This window comes from Neocloeon triangulifer, unplaced genomic scaffold (assembly GCF_031216515.1).
Source record: "Neocloeon triangulifer isolate White Clay Creek 2 clone unplaced genomic scaffold, ASM3121651v1 ptg000017l, whole genome shotgun sequence".
Classification (NCBI taxonomy): domain Eukaryota; kingdom Metazoa; phylum Arthropoda; class Insecta; order Ephemeroptera; family Baetidae; genus Neocloeon; species Neocloeon triangulifer.
The window spans coordinates 6,747,620-6,769,283 of NW_026775559.1; the positions used below are offsets into that span (position 1 = coordinate 6,747,620).

The window sequence follows — 21,664 nt, forward strand, 5'->3', positions numbered from 1 at the left end:
AACTTATTTAAATACAACTGGTTTTTAATGAGAATTTGAACAGAAAAATTTTATTGGTTGTTGATGTAAGGTTTCAACAAAATAGCTTTATTAAACTAAAAAATTCTTTAAAATCCGTTAAAACGGGAATATTAAAAAAATCAAACCATATGATTAAATCATTCTTGAAAAAATAAACATAATTATAAAAAAAATAAACAATTTATTTGTTTTGTAGAAGAAGTACACAATCGAGGGTTGATTCATGGTGATTTGAATTTAAATTCGGCTTTTCCTCGATGGGTTTTTGTGAGTTTTTATTGTTTAAGAAAAACAACATCCTGCTCCACATGTTTTGGCTGCGGGCTGCAGCCATAATTCACGAGTCTTCTCTTGACCACCGCCAAGAAACAATAAAAACTCACAAAAACCCATCGAGGAAAAGCCTAATTTAAATTCAAATCACCATGTATTTATCTGTTATATTTTTCATCAAACTCGTCGATTATTGGTGAAATTCTGTCTCTCTATATTCTTGAACCTATGAAAGATTGTTTTTCAAATGGTTTAATGAGTTTGAGACTTAATCATTTGATTAAGTCTCAAACAGAGTTAACTTAGATCAAAGTCCACTGTGGTGGAAAAGCAGAGGGTCGGTTCGCTTGGATCTTGGTCTCCATCTCCGATTAGCAGCACAAACTGGTTTAATAACAAAACTAATCCACCAGTGATTCAACATAAAGACGGAAGAAAATAAATATAATTGCGTCTCTTAACGAAAGTCACATGCTAATGAGCGTCTGCTGCAAACAATCTGAGCGCATTAATTACAACAAACACGTAGCGTAAGGAGACGGTTTTTTTCTCACCCTCTCGTCGCGCTCGTGTGTATAGGGGCGGCTGCTGGCGGGACGCCCCACTGGTTGTGACGCATAATGAACTTAAATTTGGTGAAAAATCTGTCCTTTCTCCGTCCGCAACCAGGCAAATTAAACCAGTGGACCGCGATGATGGTTCCGAATGGGCTGCTCGTCGTGGGAACATCGAGCAGAGAGATTAATTGCTAGAAAATGAGCACGAATGGCTTGCGCCGAATCAACATAATATAATATTAAACGTGTGGGTTTGAAAAAAGGGGTTTTGTGGACAAACATGCATTATTTTACGCGCAAACAACTTTTGAGAGCATATTGGAATATTTTTGTTTAATCTCTGCTGCACCTGGCTCTCAAATGAGCATAAGTGTGGAAATGAAAAAATAAATAATGAATGATTTTTAATAATGTGCTCAGAAACGCGTAAAACTTCATTCATTTCATAAAAGATTTTTATTAGGAAGTAATATACGTATAAATCAGAATTAAATCAAAAAATTTTGGTTTCCTTATCAGATCAATTGCTAATTAAGGTTGTGAAATTTTAATCTTGATAAGGGGTAAAAATTGAAATAATAAGTTTAACAAGATATTAAGCTAAAAATGCTGATTTGGTTAGATTTCCAAGCAAAAGCTGTGATTATGAAATAATATTACAAATGATGAGCACAATAAATTTTATTATTCAATGTTAATAATAGTGCAATAATTATTTTTTTATATTAACAAACACATTCTTCTCAAATGTTATGTTTTAATTTTTCTACTATTTTTCATTAAAAAATCTTAATTGGAAGCAAATGATAAATACTTGACCAACATCACCCAAAAGGATAGACTGGTTGACCAGGCAACCTATATTTAATTGTAGATGAGAGATAATTGCGCCTACTCGCCCCGTCTCTCATAAGCATCAGAAATTCAATATCAAAATCAGAAGCTCATATTAGAGAGCAGCTTATAACTTAAGGATCTGCTCCGTTGGTAAATCAAACAGAGCGAAAGTCGGCAGTTAATTTCTGCGCTCGCTGGTTGATAAATCAAATAACTCGAATCGCCCTGGGCAGCTCGCGCAGGGACCAACTTGGCAGAGTGTCTCTGCGCGTATAACTCGATATGCGAGAGAAGTTGTTTGCAAATATATCGGCGAAATAAAGATTGTGTTTAGCGGTTTATTTGCCAGAGAGAGAGAGAGAGGGAAGCAGCTTTGTGTCTCCGCACGAATGCGGCGACCAATTTTATTATTATTGCTCTCTGCGCTGCTTTGTTTAAGTTTCGTGAGATCGTCTTTAGCCAAGGGCTGCTCCTCGACGTCGTCGTAGGCGGTGGCAGGGCACAATGATATCATTTATTTGCCATACACAAGCGGCGGATAAAGGGCTGCAACCGACGGCAGCCAATATTGACTCTCTCTCCTCCGCGCGCGCTCTCGGCGAAACCCTTCTCTTTCTTTCCTCCAGCTGTGTGTGTGGATGCGAGTTGCTGACTTTGATCGCCTCTGATTCTTCAAATCAATGGTCAGCACACACGCTGAGATTCAATCTGCCTCAACACGAGTGCTTAACGTTGTTAATTAATGCAGTAAGTTTACTTAAAAAAATATGAGCTATAGCATCATAATTCCAAGGCAGTCAGCGTCAGCTGAACAGCACAAAAACCTACAAAATTGAAATTTTTTAGAAATATATTACATTTATCTTCGACACATTTTATGCCTTAACTTGGTTTTTCTTTTGGTTGAATTATTAAATTTTATATATGAAATCAGACGTGACGTAATTATTAATAGATAATACAATACAATTAAAATATTATCATTTTAAATTTCAAATTTAAAAACTTATTTTATTTTAACAAAACTATTTCAAAAAAATATATAAATTTATAATATTTGTTGACCAAATAGTTAACTTTGTTAAATTCAGTTCAAATTTATTGCTATTATTCAAACTCAATGGTTAAAGTTTGAAAGTAATTGCTCTCGTAAATGAATGGAAGTAAAGTAAATATTTTCCAATACATTTTAATATTTGTACAAAAGGTTCCATGACACTTCAAGGATGTAATGTGATCTTTCGTGAATTTTTCAAACTTTAATTTCCTTTGCTCATATTAAAAAAAAAATCAAATCAGACGTTTTAAGCTATATGGGTTGCCAAGAATATGCACTTTAATTTATTATTATGAACTTCATTTCATAAAAACCTAATTCAAAGAATGAATAAATCTTAGTTCTGCAAAAGCATGTTGGCGTCAATGTTTAATCTTATTTGAATATTTTCTGGGGCGTCTCGAGTTACTTCCACCGAGAAACGTCCCATTACAGCACATTAAGGTGTGTAATCCGGCGCATTAATTCCCTGTGCGCGTCGGTGTGTGTTGTGTGCCTTTATTTTATAATCGCACTAACACGTCGGTACATAATTCCCTGGCCGAACGAACGACTTCACAGCGATACCATCACAAGTGGATTACATTAAAAATACGTGTCAAACTTTTTAACTTCCAAGATGAGACGTGCGCGTCTCAATTTTCCCGCTCGTCGCTAATACGCCGAGGAGAGACAGAGTGGCAGATAAAAGAGCCTAAAAGAAAATCGCTGACAAGCGTGAACACAAAACACAACGCACGCGGCTCTCCGTCCCAAATGTGTATAAATAAAATCATTGACTCGAGCGGCTTATCTGATTGTTTTCTGCCGGCTCGGCGTCAGAAATTAAATTTTATAATTTCTGTAATCCGCTGTCTCTTCCCGATTCCACTTCGCGATAACAGCTCCTTTTCTCTCCAAAACGCTCCACTGCGGACCAAAGTGTTTTCCCTTCTTTTGAATTAGGAACAAGTGCAGGTGAAAATTCTCAGGAATTCCTGTCAGATTGGCTTTTTGATGTATCAAAAACCCTTTATAAAAATTTAATGGAATAAAAGATTAGGAAGAAAAAAAAATTGAGGTGCAGTCGTATGTAAGTCCCTTGTCTATTTATATGAAACGAATGAATTTTTTATTTGATTATCGCCGGGGCAATTTATTAAGCAAAGGGCGCGGGAAATGCAACACGCCCATTCGTAATTTGATGGAAATGTAAAATTGATGGCAATTGACGGTATAGCAACACTTACTCGTGGCACGGAATCTCGCTATTAGAGTCCCACAAACCTCTTTTGGTAATAATAAAAAATTGAAATTACACACTCTCACGAATAAAACGAGAAATTGCAATTCTTTGTGGTGGTGTTGGAAAAGTTGCAAACTAGGAGACATTAATCGCGTTGGAAAAAGTGGAGAAAGTGGTTTCAAAGCGAATTTAATTTCGCGGCGTGCGGCTTTGAAAGCTGCAAAAACACAGAGAGGACGACGAGCTTTTAACGCTTGCTTTATCTCATTTAATTATGGCGATTAAGCAAAAGGGAGCGAAAGAAAAAGAAAACGCCCGAGCAAGAAAAATTATTCCACTCTCTTCCTCTGCCGCAGCGCGCGCCAGAAAAGAACAAAGGGGATAATAATAAAAAATTAATAAAGGCTTTTGTGTTAATTTCACGCAACTTTTCCTCTCTCAGCTGCTGCATTATAATTTTCTTTGCCCACGCCAACCTGTTTTAATGGAATTGTGCCAAAAAAAAGTTGGAAACTCCACAAATTTTGCTTCAAGGGGCCTAATTTCGGATTACCTATTTCCTTCCGAGAAGACGAAATTGTTGTTCCAAGAATATCTCTCAAGTGTGACAAGACCTTTTTTACAAATTCATGCGCTTGTTTATTTTCAACCTCAACTGCATACATACCAGTCGCTCAAAATCGCCGCCGCCGTTTGAAGTCAATTATCCGCGCACGTCACTCGAATGTTCATTCCACCCCTCCGAAAAGTGCACCCCCAAATTATCCACAGATTTTATCACTGCTCAGCCGTCAGCTATTCCGTCCCTTGCCAATAGTCCTCCCTCTGTTTTGAACTCTCAATGAATCTTACTTTGGTTTAGCAACGTCATAAATCAAAAGATGCCCAATTTTATCAAGTATATAATTTTTCATCTTGTAATTAATATTTTGTGATTTTTGCAAATAGTAAATACAATCAATCTAAAATAAGATCAATTTCATTCAGCACGTTAGACCTACAAGAGCTCAATTTTGGTCAATAGATTATTTAATTTTTGAGTTGATATAATACTTCCAGTACATGCCATTAAATACAACCAGTATATGCTTGCGAGTATGGATCTATAAATAGAATAATAAAACTTGTACTTTACTCTAGAAGCAACAAATAAATACTCCAGCGTGAGAATTACTAATTTTTTCAAAACCATGTATTTTTTAGCTTTTTATAATAAGTTGGAAGTTGACTTAAGTGCTTAAAACAGGTTGCGAAATCTCACTTTAACCCTGATCAGAAGGTTTTTCAACTTTTAGTTAATATCAACTTATATTGTTTTCTAAATCAATTTGCTGTTTAGCTTTGTAATATTTGGTCATTGTTTGATGTTAATCGCCGCTTCATGCACAATGGAAGCCGAAAGGAAACATCTGGCTCTCGAAATAATTGCATGAGCTTTGATTGACCTCCCCGCGTCAGTATTCACTCTTTTGTGATTCAAAATTTTGACAAGTTATGATGGGTAATCACGAACGCCAACTGTTTCGCCGGAAGGGTGCAATAATGTGTAATTGTCAAAATTTCATAAATATGTTTAAACCTTTCAAATTCAATTCAGAGCAAACCTATTTTGATTTATGTATATTTGGCAGAAAATTCCCAGTAGTCGTTGGTGAATTGAGACTTACGCACCCTTTATCTGCCGTTTAGAGCTCAAATTATGCATTGAATTTAGCACGGCAACAAAAGGGTGGCCAAGAGGAGTCGGTCGGTCGGTCTGGTTGCGCGAGTCAATGCGATGACGATGATGGTATTAGGGGCTCCATTATTGCCCCCACCAGTGTCATTTTCCGCCGCAGCACTCGACAGGAGATTTGCCAGCGAAAAATATGCCGTCTAGAAACCGGCGACCAATTGTTCAATGAAAAGCCGATCAAACCTAATGAGCGCAATCTCTTCAAAGAATGGCCCTCTTTTCCTTGCTGCATGCCATGTAAAAAAATCGCCGCCCGTCGCAGAGACCCTCTATTTGCACAAACGCTTTCAGAGCGAGCGACTCTCTCGCGATCTCCTTTTTGCATTTTCCCTCTCCATCAACTGCCGTCTCATTTGAACTCTCTGTTGATTATTGCGAGTTGCCATTTTTCCGTCGGTGCACCCCATTGTCGTCAGCCTTGATCTGCTTTCCGATACTTACAGGCTTTGAGGCTGTTCATTTTCATCATGGCAGTCTTCCAATCAATTACTTTAATGCATTATGAAGTTTCAGTACGGAAGGTCAATAGTGTCAATTTTAGCTCGGCTCTCTGAATCGATTCCAAAGGTCAAAAGTGGCCTGTGAAACATCTCCAGTCCACACTCCAAAATAAAAAAGGTGCCGCTTTTCAACATCAAACTGCCCCAAACATCAATTAAGCTGAAGAATTAACTTCAATAGGCAAGGATTTTCAACAATATTTTGGACTTATGGATACTTTTGAGGTCACTGATAACCCCAAAATTGATTTGAGAAGTATGGTAAAAACTATTTTTAAATAAGAAATGGAAGTAGAACTAAAACAATTTTTAAAAACAGGGTACATGGAAAATTAAAAATTTTTTATTTTTAATGATATTTTTTTATTTGTTTATAATTAAGTACACATAATTATAATGTTGACATCTATCGCTACGGCTCGTACAATGTACAATATTTACTTTTTTCTATAGAATTCGCGGTTGACATTCACATCTGTTATTGATTTTTTTTTCGTGGAATCACATTCACTATAATTTAATGACGGGGAAACAGAAAACTGGGCACAAAAGGGCTGAAGTTCTTTGTCAACAAATCTAGTTTGCTCATTTTACTAATGATATTTAATTAACTCTATATATTTAATCGAGGCTCTTAAATGTAAGAAAAAGCCCATGTATTCGTCGGGCTGCTCCGAGTGTAATTCTTTATTGTCAATTTACTTTCTTTATTTACATACGTAGGCTTGTATTAAAAATGAACAAAGAAATCAGTCTAGAAAAGGGCGCGGGTTCTCGTTTGCTGCTGATATAGATTTTTTTCATATGATAATAAATACAAAATTAATCGGCGTGCGTTATCAGCCAGCCCAGCAGTCGGGAGGAGAGCGAGAAACGAAACACTTGTCGGTGTAATAAATTAGATAAACACGCGTGGGAAGGAAATCAACTAGAGCAGCGGCTGATCAGAGAGCGCGGATGAAGCTTATTGGATTCGACCGCTGATTTATGACTTGGCCTGCACCTGCGCGGCCGCCGACTTGGCCGCCGCTGCCAGAAAGCGCTGCTCCAGCAACGCCTGGTGCTCTTTGGCTCGCAATCGCAGCGCCTCAATACTGTTCTTCCTGCCAGACAAATTGCAAAAAGGGAGTTAAAAATATGCAAATAATTTAAATCTAAATTTCTAATAAAATAATATAATTTAGTATTAGTAGTGGATATTTTATTTTGAAATCTGATGAAATCACGATCAAAATTATTTGAAGATATAAAAATATTTGAATTTCAGAATAAAATGAATGCAAAAGAGTTCAAAATTTTACCTAAAAGGTTAGCTTTGGATGGATAAAAAGTGGAATAATATGCACTCATGAGCAATTTCTCATAAAATTAAAGTAAAATAATGTCAAATTTTAATGAATTAATAAATTATGGTTTTAATATAAATTTAAATTTTGTGCTGAATTTTTAATAATTATAATAAAAAAATACTACTTCATTTTACCATTAGATGTTAAAAAGATAAAAAATGTATCGAAAATAAAAAAAACAAAGAAATGAATTTAAATAATAATTTAGACAAACCTGTTTTCATCGTCTTTTCCATCGTTGCTACCCTGTTCAGCCTCAACGTCAGGACTGCGACCCTTGGGCGGGTGAGGCGGCGACTGCGGAGGTGGCACCACGGAGGCGGCGGCAGAGTGCTGCAGCGAGCCTAGCACTCCAGGTGGCACAAAACCTGCGAGACCTCCAGGGCCGGGCAACCCTGCCGCCAACACGTAGTGCGACAAAAGGGCGTGCAGGGGCGGCGAGGGCCCTTTTCCAGAAGCGGCAGCCGCTGCCCACGGAAGGCTGAGGCCTGGTGGGAGACCCAACATGGGCCCAAAACCCAAAGCGGCGCCCAAAGTTCCAGGGCCCGGCCAAAATGCCTCGTGAGGGCCACCACCAAGGTGAGGAAGGCCTGCCAATTGTGCGTGAACGTTGAAGTCGTGGATGCCTGGAAAAAGGAGTGGGAAACCTGCTTAGGGATTAACTTGGAACTCGTTTCAAAGCTTGAAATTATCACGAAATAAGAAATTCAGACAGAAATCTTCATTAAAGTAGTTTATTATCAGCAGTATTTAAAAATTTAAATATAACGATTTGACAATCTTGAAACCATTTTTTCTAGAGTAATTTTTTTATCAGGCCTATTTGCTCACCGAAAAAAATCTAATTTTTTTTTTTTAATGTATCGCATATTTGGAACTGAAAGAACAAAACCTTTAAAGTTTAATCCCATACATAAAAAAGAACCAAATAAGTTGCGATTTTCATAATTCCACTATTTTGTTAGATCAGTTTCATAAGGTTTGTATTAATAACTACTGAAATTTAATTTTGTGCTGTGGTTAACAATTTATTGCTAATTGTATCATATACGTTTAAAAATTTAAAAGCTCATACAGAGCACACAATAAAAATATTGAGGGCGATCTAAAAGCCTGGGCAAGGTAAAGCTTTTGGATTGCCAATTACTTAAAAATCAATTTATATTAAATTTAACCAAATTCAACTGACAACTCGGCTGAATGTTGTTTATTGTCGTTCAAAAATTCATCTATGAAGGCAGTGAAAATAAGACTTTTTAGAAGATATTCAGCCTAACAATAAATGTAGTTTTGAAGCTCACCTGCTTGTTCAGCGTGCAGAAAGCCAGTGGTCTCTCTGCCGAGCGCCTTTTCACGCTTCCTCCACTTCGCCCTGCGGTTCTGGAACCAGACCTGCAACACAATAAAGTTCTCTTTATAAATGCGCACTTGCCAAGCGGTGAAAGCAATCGGATCAAAAAATAAAATACTCGACTATATACAAATCGAATTGCTTGGAAATTGCGGGGAAAAGTTGATGATTGGCTTCGGCGCGCAAATCGCCAAATAATTGGCTGAGAGCACAAAGAGCGGCTCCCTCGTCTTTCTTTGTGCCATTGTGAATTTGCTCCAATTATCTTGAAGACGCGCAACGCAATTGTCGTGCGTAATTAAACGGTGCTCGAGTCAATACACAAAATTTTCAGCTTAATCCGTCGAGTGCGGCTATTATTTCTTTTCCTGCTCTCCTTCTCTCTGCTCTGCAGCGTTTGCTAAATAATTCTCGCGAAATAATTGGAGGCGAGCGCGAAACAAAGAGGACTTAATAATCCGCGCGCGCTCCTTACTAATTTTTATATTAAACGTGCAGCCGTTGTTTTCCGCGACGAGTGGCTGCGCTGCGCGCGCGAGACAAAGCGGCGTAATAAGTAAGAAGAAATTATTACCAGCCGAGTACGTATGAGAAAAGAGAGTGGAGCGCAAATTAGTCAGACGCGCCGCAACCGGAGACTTAATAATTTAATTTGAGCGAAATTACTGTAGTTGTCGACGACAGAACGAAACGCAGAGTGCTTACAATTTTAAAGCTAAATCTGATACAAATGTTAAAAATGGGTTTTAGTGTGCCGAGTTGTTGCAGTTTTAAAATTTTTCCCTTTTTGTTAAATAATTTAATTCAGTTTGCATAATAATTAATGTAATGTACATAAGTAAAATACTGTTTCCCTCCATGAAAAACACGAAACCAAAATAATATATTTTGAGCAATTTCACGAAGATTAATTTTAATTTTAATTAAAAGTTCTAAACATTTTAATTGTTGTGACAATTACTTTCAGCTTTTAACTTGGAATTTCTGAAGGAGTAGAGTGGTATAGTATAATTGCATAATTTTATACTGCAAATAAAGTGCATTGAATTAAGATGTAAATTAAAATTCCCCTCCTCGTCTCGGTCAGCTAAGAAGTATTAATTGCTGGAAGACGTAAGTGGCAATTCTTAACATTCATAGTTTAATATTATATCACTTTCAAAATCAAATATTTTATAATTTTACCAAAAAATCAAATGCCTTTCTAATAAATAAAAACTATAATTTCACTATAGTTAGCCGTAATTAGCTAATAAATAAATATAGCACCTAATATCAAAGAAATACAATACAATGGTTTAATCTGGTTAGGATTATTGATTTTCGAGCTCACAATTGAATAATACCGACCGTTAGAGACAAAATTTTGGAGAATAATTCAGTGCTTGAAAATAACTAGTTCCTTTTCATGTTTGTAAATTTCAAGAGACTCCAATTTAAGGTTTTAGAGCAAAAGTAGTTGAGTGAAACTCCCGCCCCTGCTTAATTTAAACATTCAATGACAAGCAGGTGGTCCTCATCTCTTACATGCAAAGTCCTCATCGTCACTACTTCGCTCTTGAGGAGCCCCTCTACTTTGCCTCGTTAGTTATTCTCTCCACGCTCGATTCTGTGGCAGACAATTCGGCGCCGATTATCGCGGCATCGCAATAATTGCGCGTCATCAGCGAACACACCGCTAATTGGAAACAATTAGACGCGTTTAATCTGCTCTTCATCAGCGCTTGTGTTTCTCTCTCTGGCTCGTTTTTCCCCGACCCACACACATACACATTCATGCACATTATGCGGCCAATCGACTGCCTATTGTTGCGGCGCGGCGGAAAAAAAAGTGAAAGAGAGGGTTGAATTCGCCCCCGAATAAGTTGGTTAGATGAAGCGCCGGCACAGCACAATGATAGGTAATCGGATGCCAATTGTGTCTCTGCGTGCTCGGCCGCCGGGGTAATTACACAATTGACGAGACCCACACGCGGACCCATTACACCCTGGCCACTCAATTGCCTTTTAATTCGGCCAATCAACGACGCTTTTATTTGACCTGGACGTGCTGATTCTATTTTTATTTCAGGCTGAACGGGCGTTTTTGGCAACTTAGATAGACTCAAAAACACACAAAGAATATTGGGAACACTAATTTTTTTTTTCAAAGAAAAATGTTGAATCGTTTAAATTTTGTTTGAAGAAGTTGACACTCGAGGAGATGATCATGGAAAAGCCCGAAATAAATTTTTAAAATTTTAAATTTTATTTAAAAATATTTTTCATTTTTATTTTTAATACTGCAACCTGAGCAACTTTTGTGTGTAGCATGTTGCCTACCTTCAATTTGTTTTTAATGCTTTGTACATATACGTGTTGAAATGAAATCAAGAATGATATTCTTTACTCGTCTTTAAATTTATAATGATATTGAATTTAATCAGAAATTCGAGGAAATTAATGTTTTGATATCAGTGCATGATTTATTTTGAGGAGCACTATTTGAATGTTGAAGCCAAAATTATGGAACTGAAGAAATAAATGAAACCTAAATTTTCCACGGCATGTCATCTCCAAGTAAATAGTGAAATTCTCAACAATCTACATAAGTAGATAAAAATTGATCTCAATAATACAGCTAATTTTCCCATTTTTATCATATTTTCAGCGTTAAAAATAATTTTAATTTAGTTCCTCTTCAACAAACTCTTGACGTTTTCAAGCTTGTGAGATTTTCCTGCAAAATTAGTTAGCACCACGTTAAGCGCATCATCTCAAGCTCTGAAACCGCACACGCGCATCCCCGATTCCCGCGAGCACCAACGAGCGAAGTCAACAACGCAAAATAATCCTATTGAAATTAATTAGCTTGCGCACGCTGCGAATGTGTGCGCTTGAAATTTTCATCCGCAAACAAGCTTGAGCAGAAACACCAGCAGCAGCAACCTGATGCGTGTTTCCTGCACTGCCAATTAATTTGGAATTATTATTTCGTCAAGTTCACAATAATGCTCAACATAAATCTAGTTTAAAAGCAATTTGTATGCTCTACCTATGTTATTGATTTTCTTATTGCTCCTGACTTTTGTTATTTAATTTTTATTTTAATCGTTTTAATTAGTCATCATCACCAATATTTATTAAAAACAATTAATCATGTGTGAGCGAAAATAAATGAATGAATTAACACCAGATCTGAGGTATGCATGAAGCATGTAAATTTAATTTAATTTAAGGAGATATTGTCTACCTTTAATGTTACCAATATAATTTGAAAATTATTTCCATTATACAGAAATTTTTTTATTTGACCAATTAACTTCATGATTTAAAATTTTTAAAAACATTATTGCTACTAAAATAATACATTGCATAAAAAACGTAATAGAAATTTATTATAATGAAGACATTAAATATTATAATTAGTAAAATCATTGTTTGTTTTAAAAAAATAATAATTATGTATTTATGTTTTATTATTTAAATTATCTCCTGATTACAATATCACATGACCAATGCACAATAACAACTTTATTTTTATAACGGGATCAAGAAGAATTTCCCTTGAACAATTAACCTGGGTTTCACAACCTCGTTCCTACTTTTTTTAATAAAACGTGCGCGTGTCTATGCGCTGTGTGCTCGGCAGTCGCGCAGTTCTGGGGACACACAAGCAAGCAAGGGTTCCGTTTTATTGCATTTTATTAGCCGGCGGCGCGATAAAATCTGGAACACAATGCGCCCCACGCTTTATCCACACACATCCACTCCCGGCAGCTGCCCTAATACGAAATTAATTATATTGATTGCGTAATGACACGCGCGCCGACTCTCTTATTACGAACACGCCAGCTAATGACGGATAATTGGCTGAATAAGAAAACGATTTTGTAATCTGCACAATGCGAGTATAAAACGCACAACACAATGCAAGTGAGGGGGTGAGAAAAGAGCGCTCGGCGGATTTAGCCGGGCCGTGAGTCTCTCCCACGACCTGCCCGACCGACACGTGCTCTCGCATTCTATTTCATTAAGCTGCAGGAGGAAGCGGCCGACTTTTAATATCGGTAATTAGCAGGATTCGCGCGCGGTTGTCTCTCTCGTCTGGAGGCTTAGAGGGGGTGGTCGAGCAGATAAAACGGCGGGGAGAGAATTGCGGCTGCAATTAGTTTGTTATCTGCTAATTGCTGTGGATAATTTGCATCGAGAGGTCAAATTACAAAAATTATTTGTTTCTAGTAATTATTGGAATTAAATTTTTAATTAAATAAAAGCAAGTAATAATTGATTAGTCTCCATTTTTTTAAATTATAGACATTATTTTTTCCAGATTAGAATACGAGACCGAATCAATTCTTTTAACTTCAAATAATACTGGCCTCTTATGTGCACGAATTTAATTTATTTTGCAATTTCGATATGCTTTAATTTTAACTTCACCCAACCTGAAAGTCAACTAGGTAAAAATTCCGCTTGTTTACTATTTATTTATTTTTTTTTTTTTTAATTGCAAACATTTGTATGTTGCACATATAAATATAGCAAATTTATTTCTGTCATAAGCGTATAAGCTATTTTATTATTATTATTATTATTATTATTATTATTTATTCTACTCAAGTCATACAAAAAAAATTGAAATTGGAAAAATGAGCAGAAAGGGTATCACAACTAGCAGAGGTCTGCTAAAACGCCCGACATCAAAAGAGACACGGCCGCCGCGGTGAACCCACACTAGCATATTTTTATAAAATTTATAATAAGATAATAATTATTTGCATACGTTTTATTTTGTAAGGGGAGCAATAAAACATAATGTATGTTGAGATTGAAAATATCTAAATTATCTGGCTTTTGATTAATTTAAAATTTCGATAATTTTTTACATTAATTTTAAATTGGTTGGTTACGTGTAAATTTTAAAAATTGTAACTGACCTGTACTCTGGCCTCGCTGAGATCGAGTCGCATGGCGAGTTCTTCTCTGGTGAAGACGTCTGGGTACTGCGTCTTTTCGAAGGCCCTCTCGAGCTGGTGCAACTGGTAGGTGGTGAACGTGGTGCGGCTGCGACGAATTTTGCGTGGCTTGTTCATGTCGTCACCGTCGTCCATGCCACCGTGGCCCATGTCGGAGCCGCCGAGGCCATTGGCCGCCTCATCACCTCCATGCTCTGTGTCACCAGAGCTTGTCGAAGCGCTCTCCAAACGACTCGAGTCGGCGTCTGAAAAATAAAACACAAATTTTGTGATTAGGGAAAAAAATGCGGAAAATGCTGCGTTTTAATATTGAAATTCATTAAAAGGGAGAGTTGTTTATTTTTTGCAACAAAGTAGATGGATGGCTCTCAAATAAATTGGCGCGCTACTGGGAAAACTCTCTTTGGAATTTGTTTTGATTTCACGGAGATTATGTGCAAAATCCAAAGCAAATGAGTTCATTAGTCGTTTCGTGTTCGAGATGTGTTTTGTCAGATCAAAAATTTGAATTTTTTTCCCATATTGGAAAAAGCGGCGAGCGTGACTGCTGAGTCGGCGGCGTCGTGTGTAATACACAATTTCCATGTTTTATAATGAACTACATTCAAAAGTACAAATAAAAAGGGAGTTATTAATCCTCTTTTTGAATTCATCTCCCTTTATTACTTCGGATCCGCACGTAGCACTGCGCGCGCGATGAAATGGCTGGCTGGCTTCGTACAGCTTAACTCCTCCTTTTTCATTCCTGTCCTGCCTGCTCTCTCTTGCTCATCATATAATTTTTTATTGATAGACCCCGGCCAGCGCGAGTGAGTGAGCGAGCGGATTAAAATGTAGCAGAGCGGCGGCGCAAAATAAGAGTCGAAACGTGCATCAGCAAAGAATTATTGATGCTCTCATACAAGCACCGCCTTTTTACCAAGCAGATTATAAATGCCAATTAATTTCCACGTTTAATCATGTGTATAACCTGTGGCAAGTCAAAAAGTTTCAAAACCAATGAAATAAATTATGGTTGATGAAATTTTCTTCATGCAACATGAAAAGAACTTGTGTCTAGTTTGATTTAACAATTTTAAATAATTTTTTTTTCTAATGGTGACACTTTGTGTTTGAGGAAACAATTGTGTAAATTGAACTAAAAAGAAGTTTTTGAAATTTGAACTACTCCCCCCCCCCCCCATTTGTACCCAGTCAATGTTTTAAAAAGTAGGCAAAATCTTTAAGCATTTCTGTGGACCATTATTACATTTGTTTGTGTTATTTATTAAAATAGTTGTTACCACCTTTTAATTTGTTTTGATGAAATTGCATTATGTTGTTTAAATTGCATCTTTTAATTATAGAAATAAAAAGCAAAAATTATAAAAATAGAAATAATTGTGCTAATTGTTCGCAGAATTTAAAATAAATTCACAACGAATAAAATTATTTTGGATATAGCAGAACTTTTGTGTAGGAAAATTTAATTCAACAATGCATAACGTTAAGTACCTCAAATAAGAGCGTAATCCTTTTTGCTCTCTCGTGAAGATTTCCAGATATTCAAAATTTCTTTCATAAGGAAATCTCTTGTTTGTTTGTCTGTTAGAAATAGCTTAGCTTGAGAGCTTATCGTTTACACACAGAGCCATTATGTGGGTTTAGCGCAGAGGCACTTTAAGGCGAGTGCTCTGTTTTTTTGATGGCGAAAAGGCGTGGAGCTTTTTGATTCTGAAAGCGTGCATGTATCGAGCAGCCAGGGGGTGGTTGGTTCGGTGGTGGAAAATAATCGCTGCTGCCTAATTAGGCAGCTCGTAGGTGTCTCTTATTCCTGTCGGCGCCTTTGTGAGAGCGTGCAACGTCGACTAATCTCCATTGTGAGCCTCTATTTGGAGCGCGCGACCAGAAAACTAGATCTGTTTATGCTAAAGAGCTGAAGAGATTTTCACGAGGGGGATGAGCCGCAGCGCTTTTAATTGCGACTAAACGAGAGAAGAAGGGGTTTCGCACGATTAGCATTTGACGCTCAATTAAGTGTGAGTAATTAGCGCAGTGCACGTCAAGCCTTTTTTCATGAAGTTGCCAAACGAAAAGGCAGTTTGAAATTCACAGCAGCTACAAAATTATATATGTATGTATAATTTTTCATAATGTAAATTCGATTTGTTTCAGAAAAAACCAATGAAAAAATAATTATAACACATTAAGAAACGCAAATCATTTCTTCCCGAAATTTGACTATGTCATAAAATAAACTTTTTCAGAAACTTTATGACACATTGTTTTTTGGTATACAAAATAAAATTTGTTCAAAGTTTAAAATCATTGAATTATGATTGTATAATTTGAACGTTAATTGACTTAGTTTTATTGAATTTAGTTTCAGAAATTTGTTTATTGGGTTCAAAAAACTATTTACTTTCCAATTAAAAGTTATTTTCCATGTATTTTTGTACATCTTATTATTTGATAACTTAATTTGCTAATGCCATTCAAAAAGTTAATGTTATTGTACAAAATTTCATTTGGTCCTTTTAATCCTTCAGATTAACAAATTGTTTTCTATAATCAATATCGTCAATATGTAATTAGAAACAAACACACATCTGAAGTGATCATAGATACTTCAAAGAAACGTCAATACCATTTAAATATACTCTGATAATGTGGATTAATAACAAAGCAATAAAGCAGTGCATTCTAACAATTAAGGAGGATGCACTCGATCACGCCTTGATGAGCGTGCGCTCGGCTAATGAGCCTCCCTTTGCTTTGAGCACAACGACAGCAAATGACAACGATACGCCGCTCTATATCTCGTTTGAGCGAATATAGTTTAATTCAAATGCACAATGGGCGCTTTATTACGTGTTTTATTGTGCAGCTGAGACGGAGAGCTGTTTTGAATGATGCCTCGCAGCGCGGCGTCTTGCCATGCCATATTTGAATTAGAATGGATGCAACCAGCCATTCTGCCTCAATTATTATTCCTCAGCTCATCTCGCGGCCTCATTCAATTATGCTCGTTTTCGATTTGACGGGAACTCTGCGACGATAAATGGATGCTGGGCATACGTGGTATTATGTGCTCGCGGGAGCAAAATAATAATCTTATAGCCGCAATTGTGGGCTGATGCATTTAATTTCAGGTGGTGTCCCGGAAGGCACCAAAGAGGTTCTTTCAAACTTTTGAAGCATGAATATGCCTGTACAATAAAGGTCTTAAATACTATCTCAAACCTCAAACGTTTTGAATAACTATATTATAATAATTTTTTTATATATTAATTATTTTTATCATTCAAAATTCATTTATCAAAATTTTTAAATGATAATAATGATTCAATATTCAATATTTATCAAAAGATCAACAGAAATAAAAACGATAAATGAAGAACATTTTTGAGATATTAAAAAAACAATGTTGAAAAATTCATTAAACTTTGTTTTTATGATTAAAAAGAACACAAAGTTTATGAAGCATCAGTTATCGTCCAGACATATTATAAGATAAAATCCTCATCAAAAAATTGACGTCAAAATTAAGGAAATAGTCTTTTTATTTTATTAACTCTACACGACTTTACATATTTTTTTAACTTTACCTTATAATAATGGAAAAGCTGGAAATAAAATTAAATTTGTTTTCTCTCTTTTATGGAAATATTATAAATGAATTATTAAATTTTCTTGATTTCAAAGATACTTATGGGACTCCAAGGAAATAAATTTGCATCATTATCATAAGCAAAGAAAAAAAAATAAATTGAAAACGTTAATGATAAAAATATTACAAATATTTTTAGAGGAAAATATTAATTTTTGTGTTCATAAATTCTAAAATGCCTCTTATATATTGAATTTTTTAGCTTAATTCAATGTGGAGGTGGTTGGAGTTTGAAAGATGTGGGTGATTTGAACGTCTGCAGTCTGGTTACGCTGCAGACATTAATTAGCTGCCAGTCCCTTCCTCTTTCAACAGATCAATTTTCTTCCGCCACAATGGCCACAGTCATGGCGCGAACAAAACCATCCCAAGTGCTCTCCTCTCACTCGCACGCGAAAAATTCCACCGAGCTTGGTATGAATAAAAAGCGAGTCTCTCAATTACGGGCGGTCGCGCAAACGAAAATAATAATTTATCCGTCTCATTACTTCCGAGCGAGCGGTTTTTATCGCGGCGATGCCTCTTGAAAGTGCAACAAAAGTATACAAAAGAGCGAGATCCTTTCGAGAGGCGGACAATATTTTGATGTGAGCTGCTTTTGATACACCACATGCAGTTACATTGGCCATTGTGTGCCTGTCAAAAATGAACGCAGGCATCTCGAACGAAACGGCCCGAGGCGGCGAACGGTCTCTGTAATATGAAAAAGCAACCCTTTGTTGCACCTGAGTCCGAGGATTCGTGCTTAATGGGGCTGAAATGTTATTTTAATAGGGTGAAAAGAAATCATATATATGAGAGAGTTGTCGAGGCTATCGGACTAGTTGTAAGTTTGTTATAACCAGGCTTGTTAATGAGGTCGAAAAGAAACTGGTTTGCAATTGAAACGTGTCAAAGCGACAAGACATCTCTTTGTTTGAAAATAAAAGGAATCAGTTGAATTTGAATACGAATAAATTTTTATTGTCCACTTTCGGGTGTATTTAAAAATAGTAAGAACAAATTTGCTTTGGAAACTATTTTCCAAGGTTTTTTTTGTAAAATAATTTACCAATATTTTTTTCTTTATTATTAAGGGCTTATTTTCTGAAGGTGCTAATGGAGTAATTCAAGCTATTTGAAGTCTTAAAGGGATTTTTCGGCGATCTCAGATCATATTAAACGGCCGCGGCTCATTCTTCCGACGCAACAGAGGGTGCAACCGCGCCGTTCTTCTCTTTTAAAAATATAATAAATCTCAATCTCCGCACCTTGAGCACTCGAAAAGAAGAGAGAATGCTTGCCTGAACGCATTGTACGAGTTTTCTGCGCGCAATGCACCCCTTCGCGCCACCACAAAACCCGCAGAGCTCCTTAAAATCCTCCGCGCTTTAAAAAACGAAATAAAAAAGCGACCGAGAACCCTTTCACATCCGACTGCGCCTCGGGACGAGCGATCAAAATATCTTTTATTTGGACGAATGCTTATGCAGATTTATGTTTATTAATTTGAATAAACGAGTGTGAGAATTGGTGCGCGGTAAATAAAAAAGTTTTAAAAAAAGGGCTCACAGTCTGGATTTCTTGACACAACATGTCATAATTTGTTGAGCGCGCAACATGTCAAACACGCGGCATAATGAGCCTTTCATTCTTCTCGTCACCAATGGGAGAATTGAGAATTTATTATTAGCCTGCTGCGGTTTTACAACTCTATAACCCCTATGTAGAAATTATTCCAAAAGACTTTTTAAGGTATATAGAAGGGAACTTTCTTTTCTAATCTATTAAATTGTGATATAACGACGCGTCAAAACAAACAGATAGTTCTTTCCCAATGAGAAATTGTGATAAGAAAAAAGAATTAAACTGGTTGAGTCACGTAAACCACCCCATCGAAGGCTAATTATAGGGAACAATATTTCCGTTTTACGAGCCGATTTTCTTCGTCTGGCGTTTTTATTTACTTTTAAAACGTTGAGCGAGGTCATGAATGAGAGATGATGTGTGAGTGTTGTTGGTGTGTCAAAATTTGTTGCGTCATGAGGTGCCGCCTTTTAAGACAAGAAAAGGCTCTCAATTTTCCAGACCGACCGCACTTAGGAACCTCAGGTTAATTGTGTTTTGCTATTTACTTCTAATAATTACATACTTGCCGCCGTTAAATTTAACTTTGGGGAATTATGAATCCATTTTCGGTGCGATCTATAATTGTTTAATTGGAAATTTAATGAACAATTACGAGGCACAATAAACCTGGCACGTTCGAACTAATTAATTAATCAATCAATCAAGCAAGTAATTTGCTGAGAGGCAAAATTGTTATTTATATTAATTTTATTCACAACATTGTTTGTAGGTAATCATAAAAATCGATTTTAAAAGTAATTAATTTTCAATTTTCCTCAACAATATAACTCCACAAAATGCAATAAAATACAACTTGACTCACATTTTATTGTAAATAAAATGTGAAAATAAATAATAAATAATGGATACTATTAATAATTAGAACACTATTAATGGGTTATTCTAGAATTTTCTAACTATGAAAAATTATTAACAAAACAATTTTTTTCTTACAGAAAATTTTTCTTCAAAAAAATAATAGCGTAAATTCTTTAAATAACAATTATTTTGATTTATTGATAATTTGTAAAAGTTTTAAAATTCAATTATTTAATATTTTAATAATAATTCATTATATTTCATGGTTTATAAATTATTTCTAGAATATCTATTAGGCACTGATATTTAAATTTTTAGTTTCAAATTGTGTTAAATGATCTATCATAAAGGCATTTACTGCCCATAACGAGATTTTTATTCTAATAATTTATTTTTTTTTAATTCACTTTTAAACGCATGTTTAGAAATCTAAATTTTTCTTATTTCTTTTTCAAATTGAATTATATATTCTCTTTGAAATTCTGATTGATTTACCTCGTTATGAGCAGTGATATATTAATTGAGTAAATATAATTTTTCAACCAAAAATTAGTAATCAAAATTATATATAAATATTAATTGTCAAAAAATCTAATTAATAACACCTTATCCAATATCTTTCCCTATATTTGTCAATAGCAATTTCATTGTGTTTTTGGTATAGAAATAATTTTTTGTATCTTTCAATCATTCTAAAGAATCTTTATAAGGCCATAATATTATTATTTCCTTGTGTTTCCGGACAGTATTAAAGAGATTGATAAATTTTTTAAATTAAATCTTAATCGTTAATTTGTGTGGAAATTTTCAAAGATATTGTTGCTCACCTTCTGCACGGAGGGCGCCCGGGGGCGAGACGCAAGGTCTGCTGGCGGCGTGGTGGCCCAGGATCTGGTCAATGCTGTAGACCCTGCTGGACTTGGCGTGCAGGTGTTGCTCGCCAGGTCTGCCGGTGTCGGTCAGGTCGGCTGCGTTGGTGCGCGGCTGCATCACGTTGCCCAGCATTCACTGAGCGGGGGTGCTTTCTGTGCGCGTTCGCAACCCTCGACGACCGAGTGCACGAGTGTGACTGCCGCCTCCGGAGCGAGCACCCTCGGCGGCTGCGGCTTCTCCCTTCCACCCGGCCAGCCAATCCAGCCCGCCGTCACCCAGGATCCGGAGCCAATAATGCGCGCTGCTTAGTAATCTGATTCGACGCGCCACTCAATGATCCCTTTATATTTTGTCCTCTAGCCACGGCCGCGCGTCCAAATGATATTATTTCGCTCCGATCGCGAATATGCGGGGGTGGGTATGGCTCTGTTCTGCAACAATTTGCTCCTTGTTGAAGCTGCACTCGAATCAAGTTAATTTAAAAATTATTTAAAATTTCCCAATCGACTTGCGATACTTATACAAATAACATAATAATTTTAATTCATGCTATATTGACACTTAATTTTAATTATAAGCAGACATATTGATATTTTTACTGTAGGAAACAATGAAAATTGTTTTACTATACTCCCATTTATAGGGAAGATTTGTGAAGCGGGTTGCATAATTCCTCATTGTCTACACAAACTGTATTCATTTGTTTACAGTATTTAATAGAAAATAATTTGTAATAACTTTGAACTTTACTGAAAATTAAATATAAAATCAAATTATTGCTCAGCTTGTTATTTAATTGTAAGGGTTTTTAATAATTGCTTTGTTTTTAATTATTCTTTATTACGTCAATGT

General features: G+C 36.1%; 2 protein-coding genes across 3 annotated transcripts in view; one reads left to right on the top strand and one right to left on the bottom strand.

The window, feature by feature from the left end:
- The window catches only part of LOC132203483 (senecionine N-oxygenase-like), a 31,350-nt gene that overhangs the window by 1,295 nt on the left and 8,391 nt on the right, over positions 1-21,664 (top strand). The gene's annotated exons all lie outside the window — the stretch shown is intronic.
- LOC132203400 (aristaless-related homeobox protein-like) lies at positions 6,613-20,997 on the bottom strand. Of its 2 annotated transcripts, none has more exons than XM_059631175.1 (5): positions 20,767-20,997; positions 13,825-14,108; positions 8,856-8,946; positions 7,769-8,180; positions 6,613-7,308 (listed from the first exon to the last, which is right to left on the bottom strand). In XM_059631175.1, the coding sequence occupies exons 1-5, from the start codon at positions 20,942-20,944 to the stop codon at positions 7,191-7,193; spliced, it is 1,083 nt and encodes a 360-aa protein (XP_059487158.1). In that variant the 5' UTR covers positions 20,945-20,997; the 3' UTR covers positions 6,613-7,190. The 2 variants fall into 2 exon arrangements, with proteins under 2 accessions (XP_059487158.1, XP_059487157.1); XM_059631174.1 differs by having other exon boundaries at positions 7,769-8,201.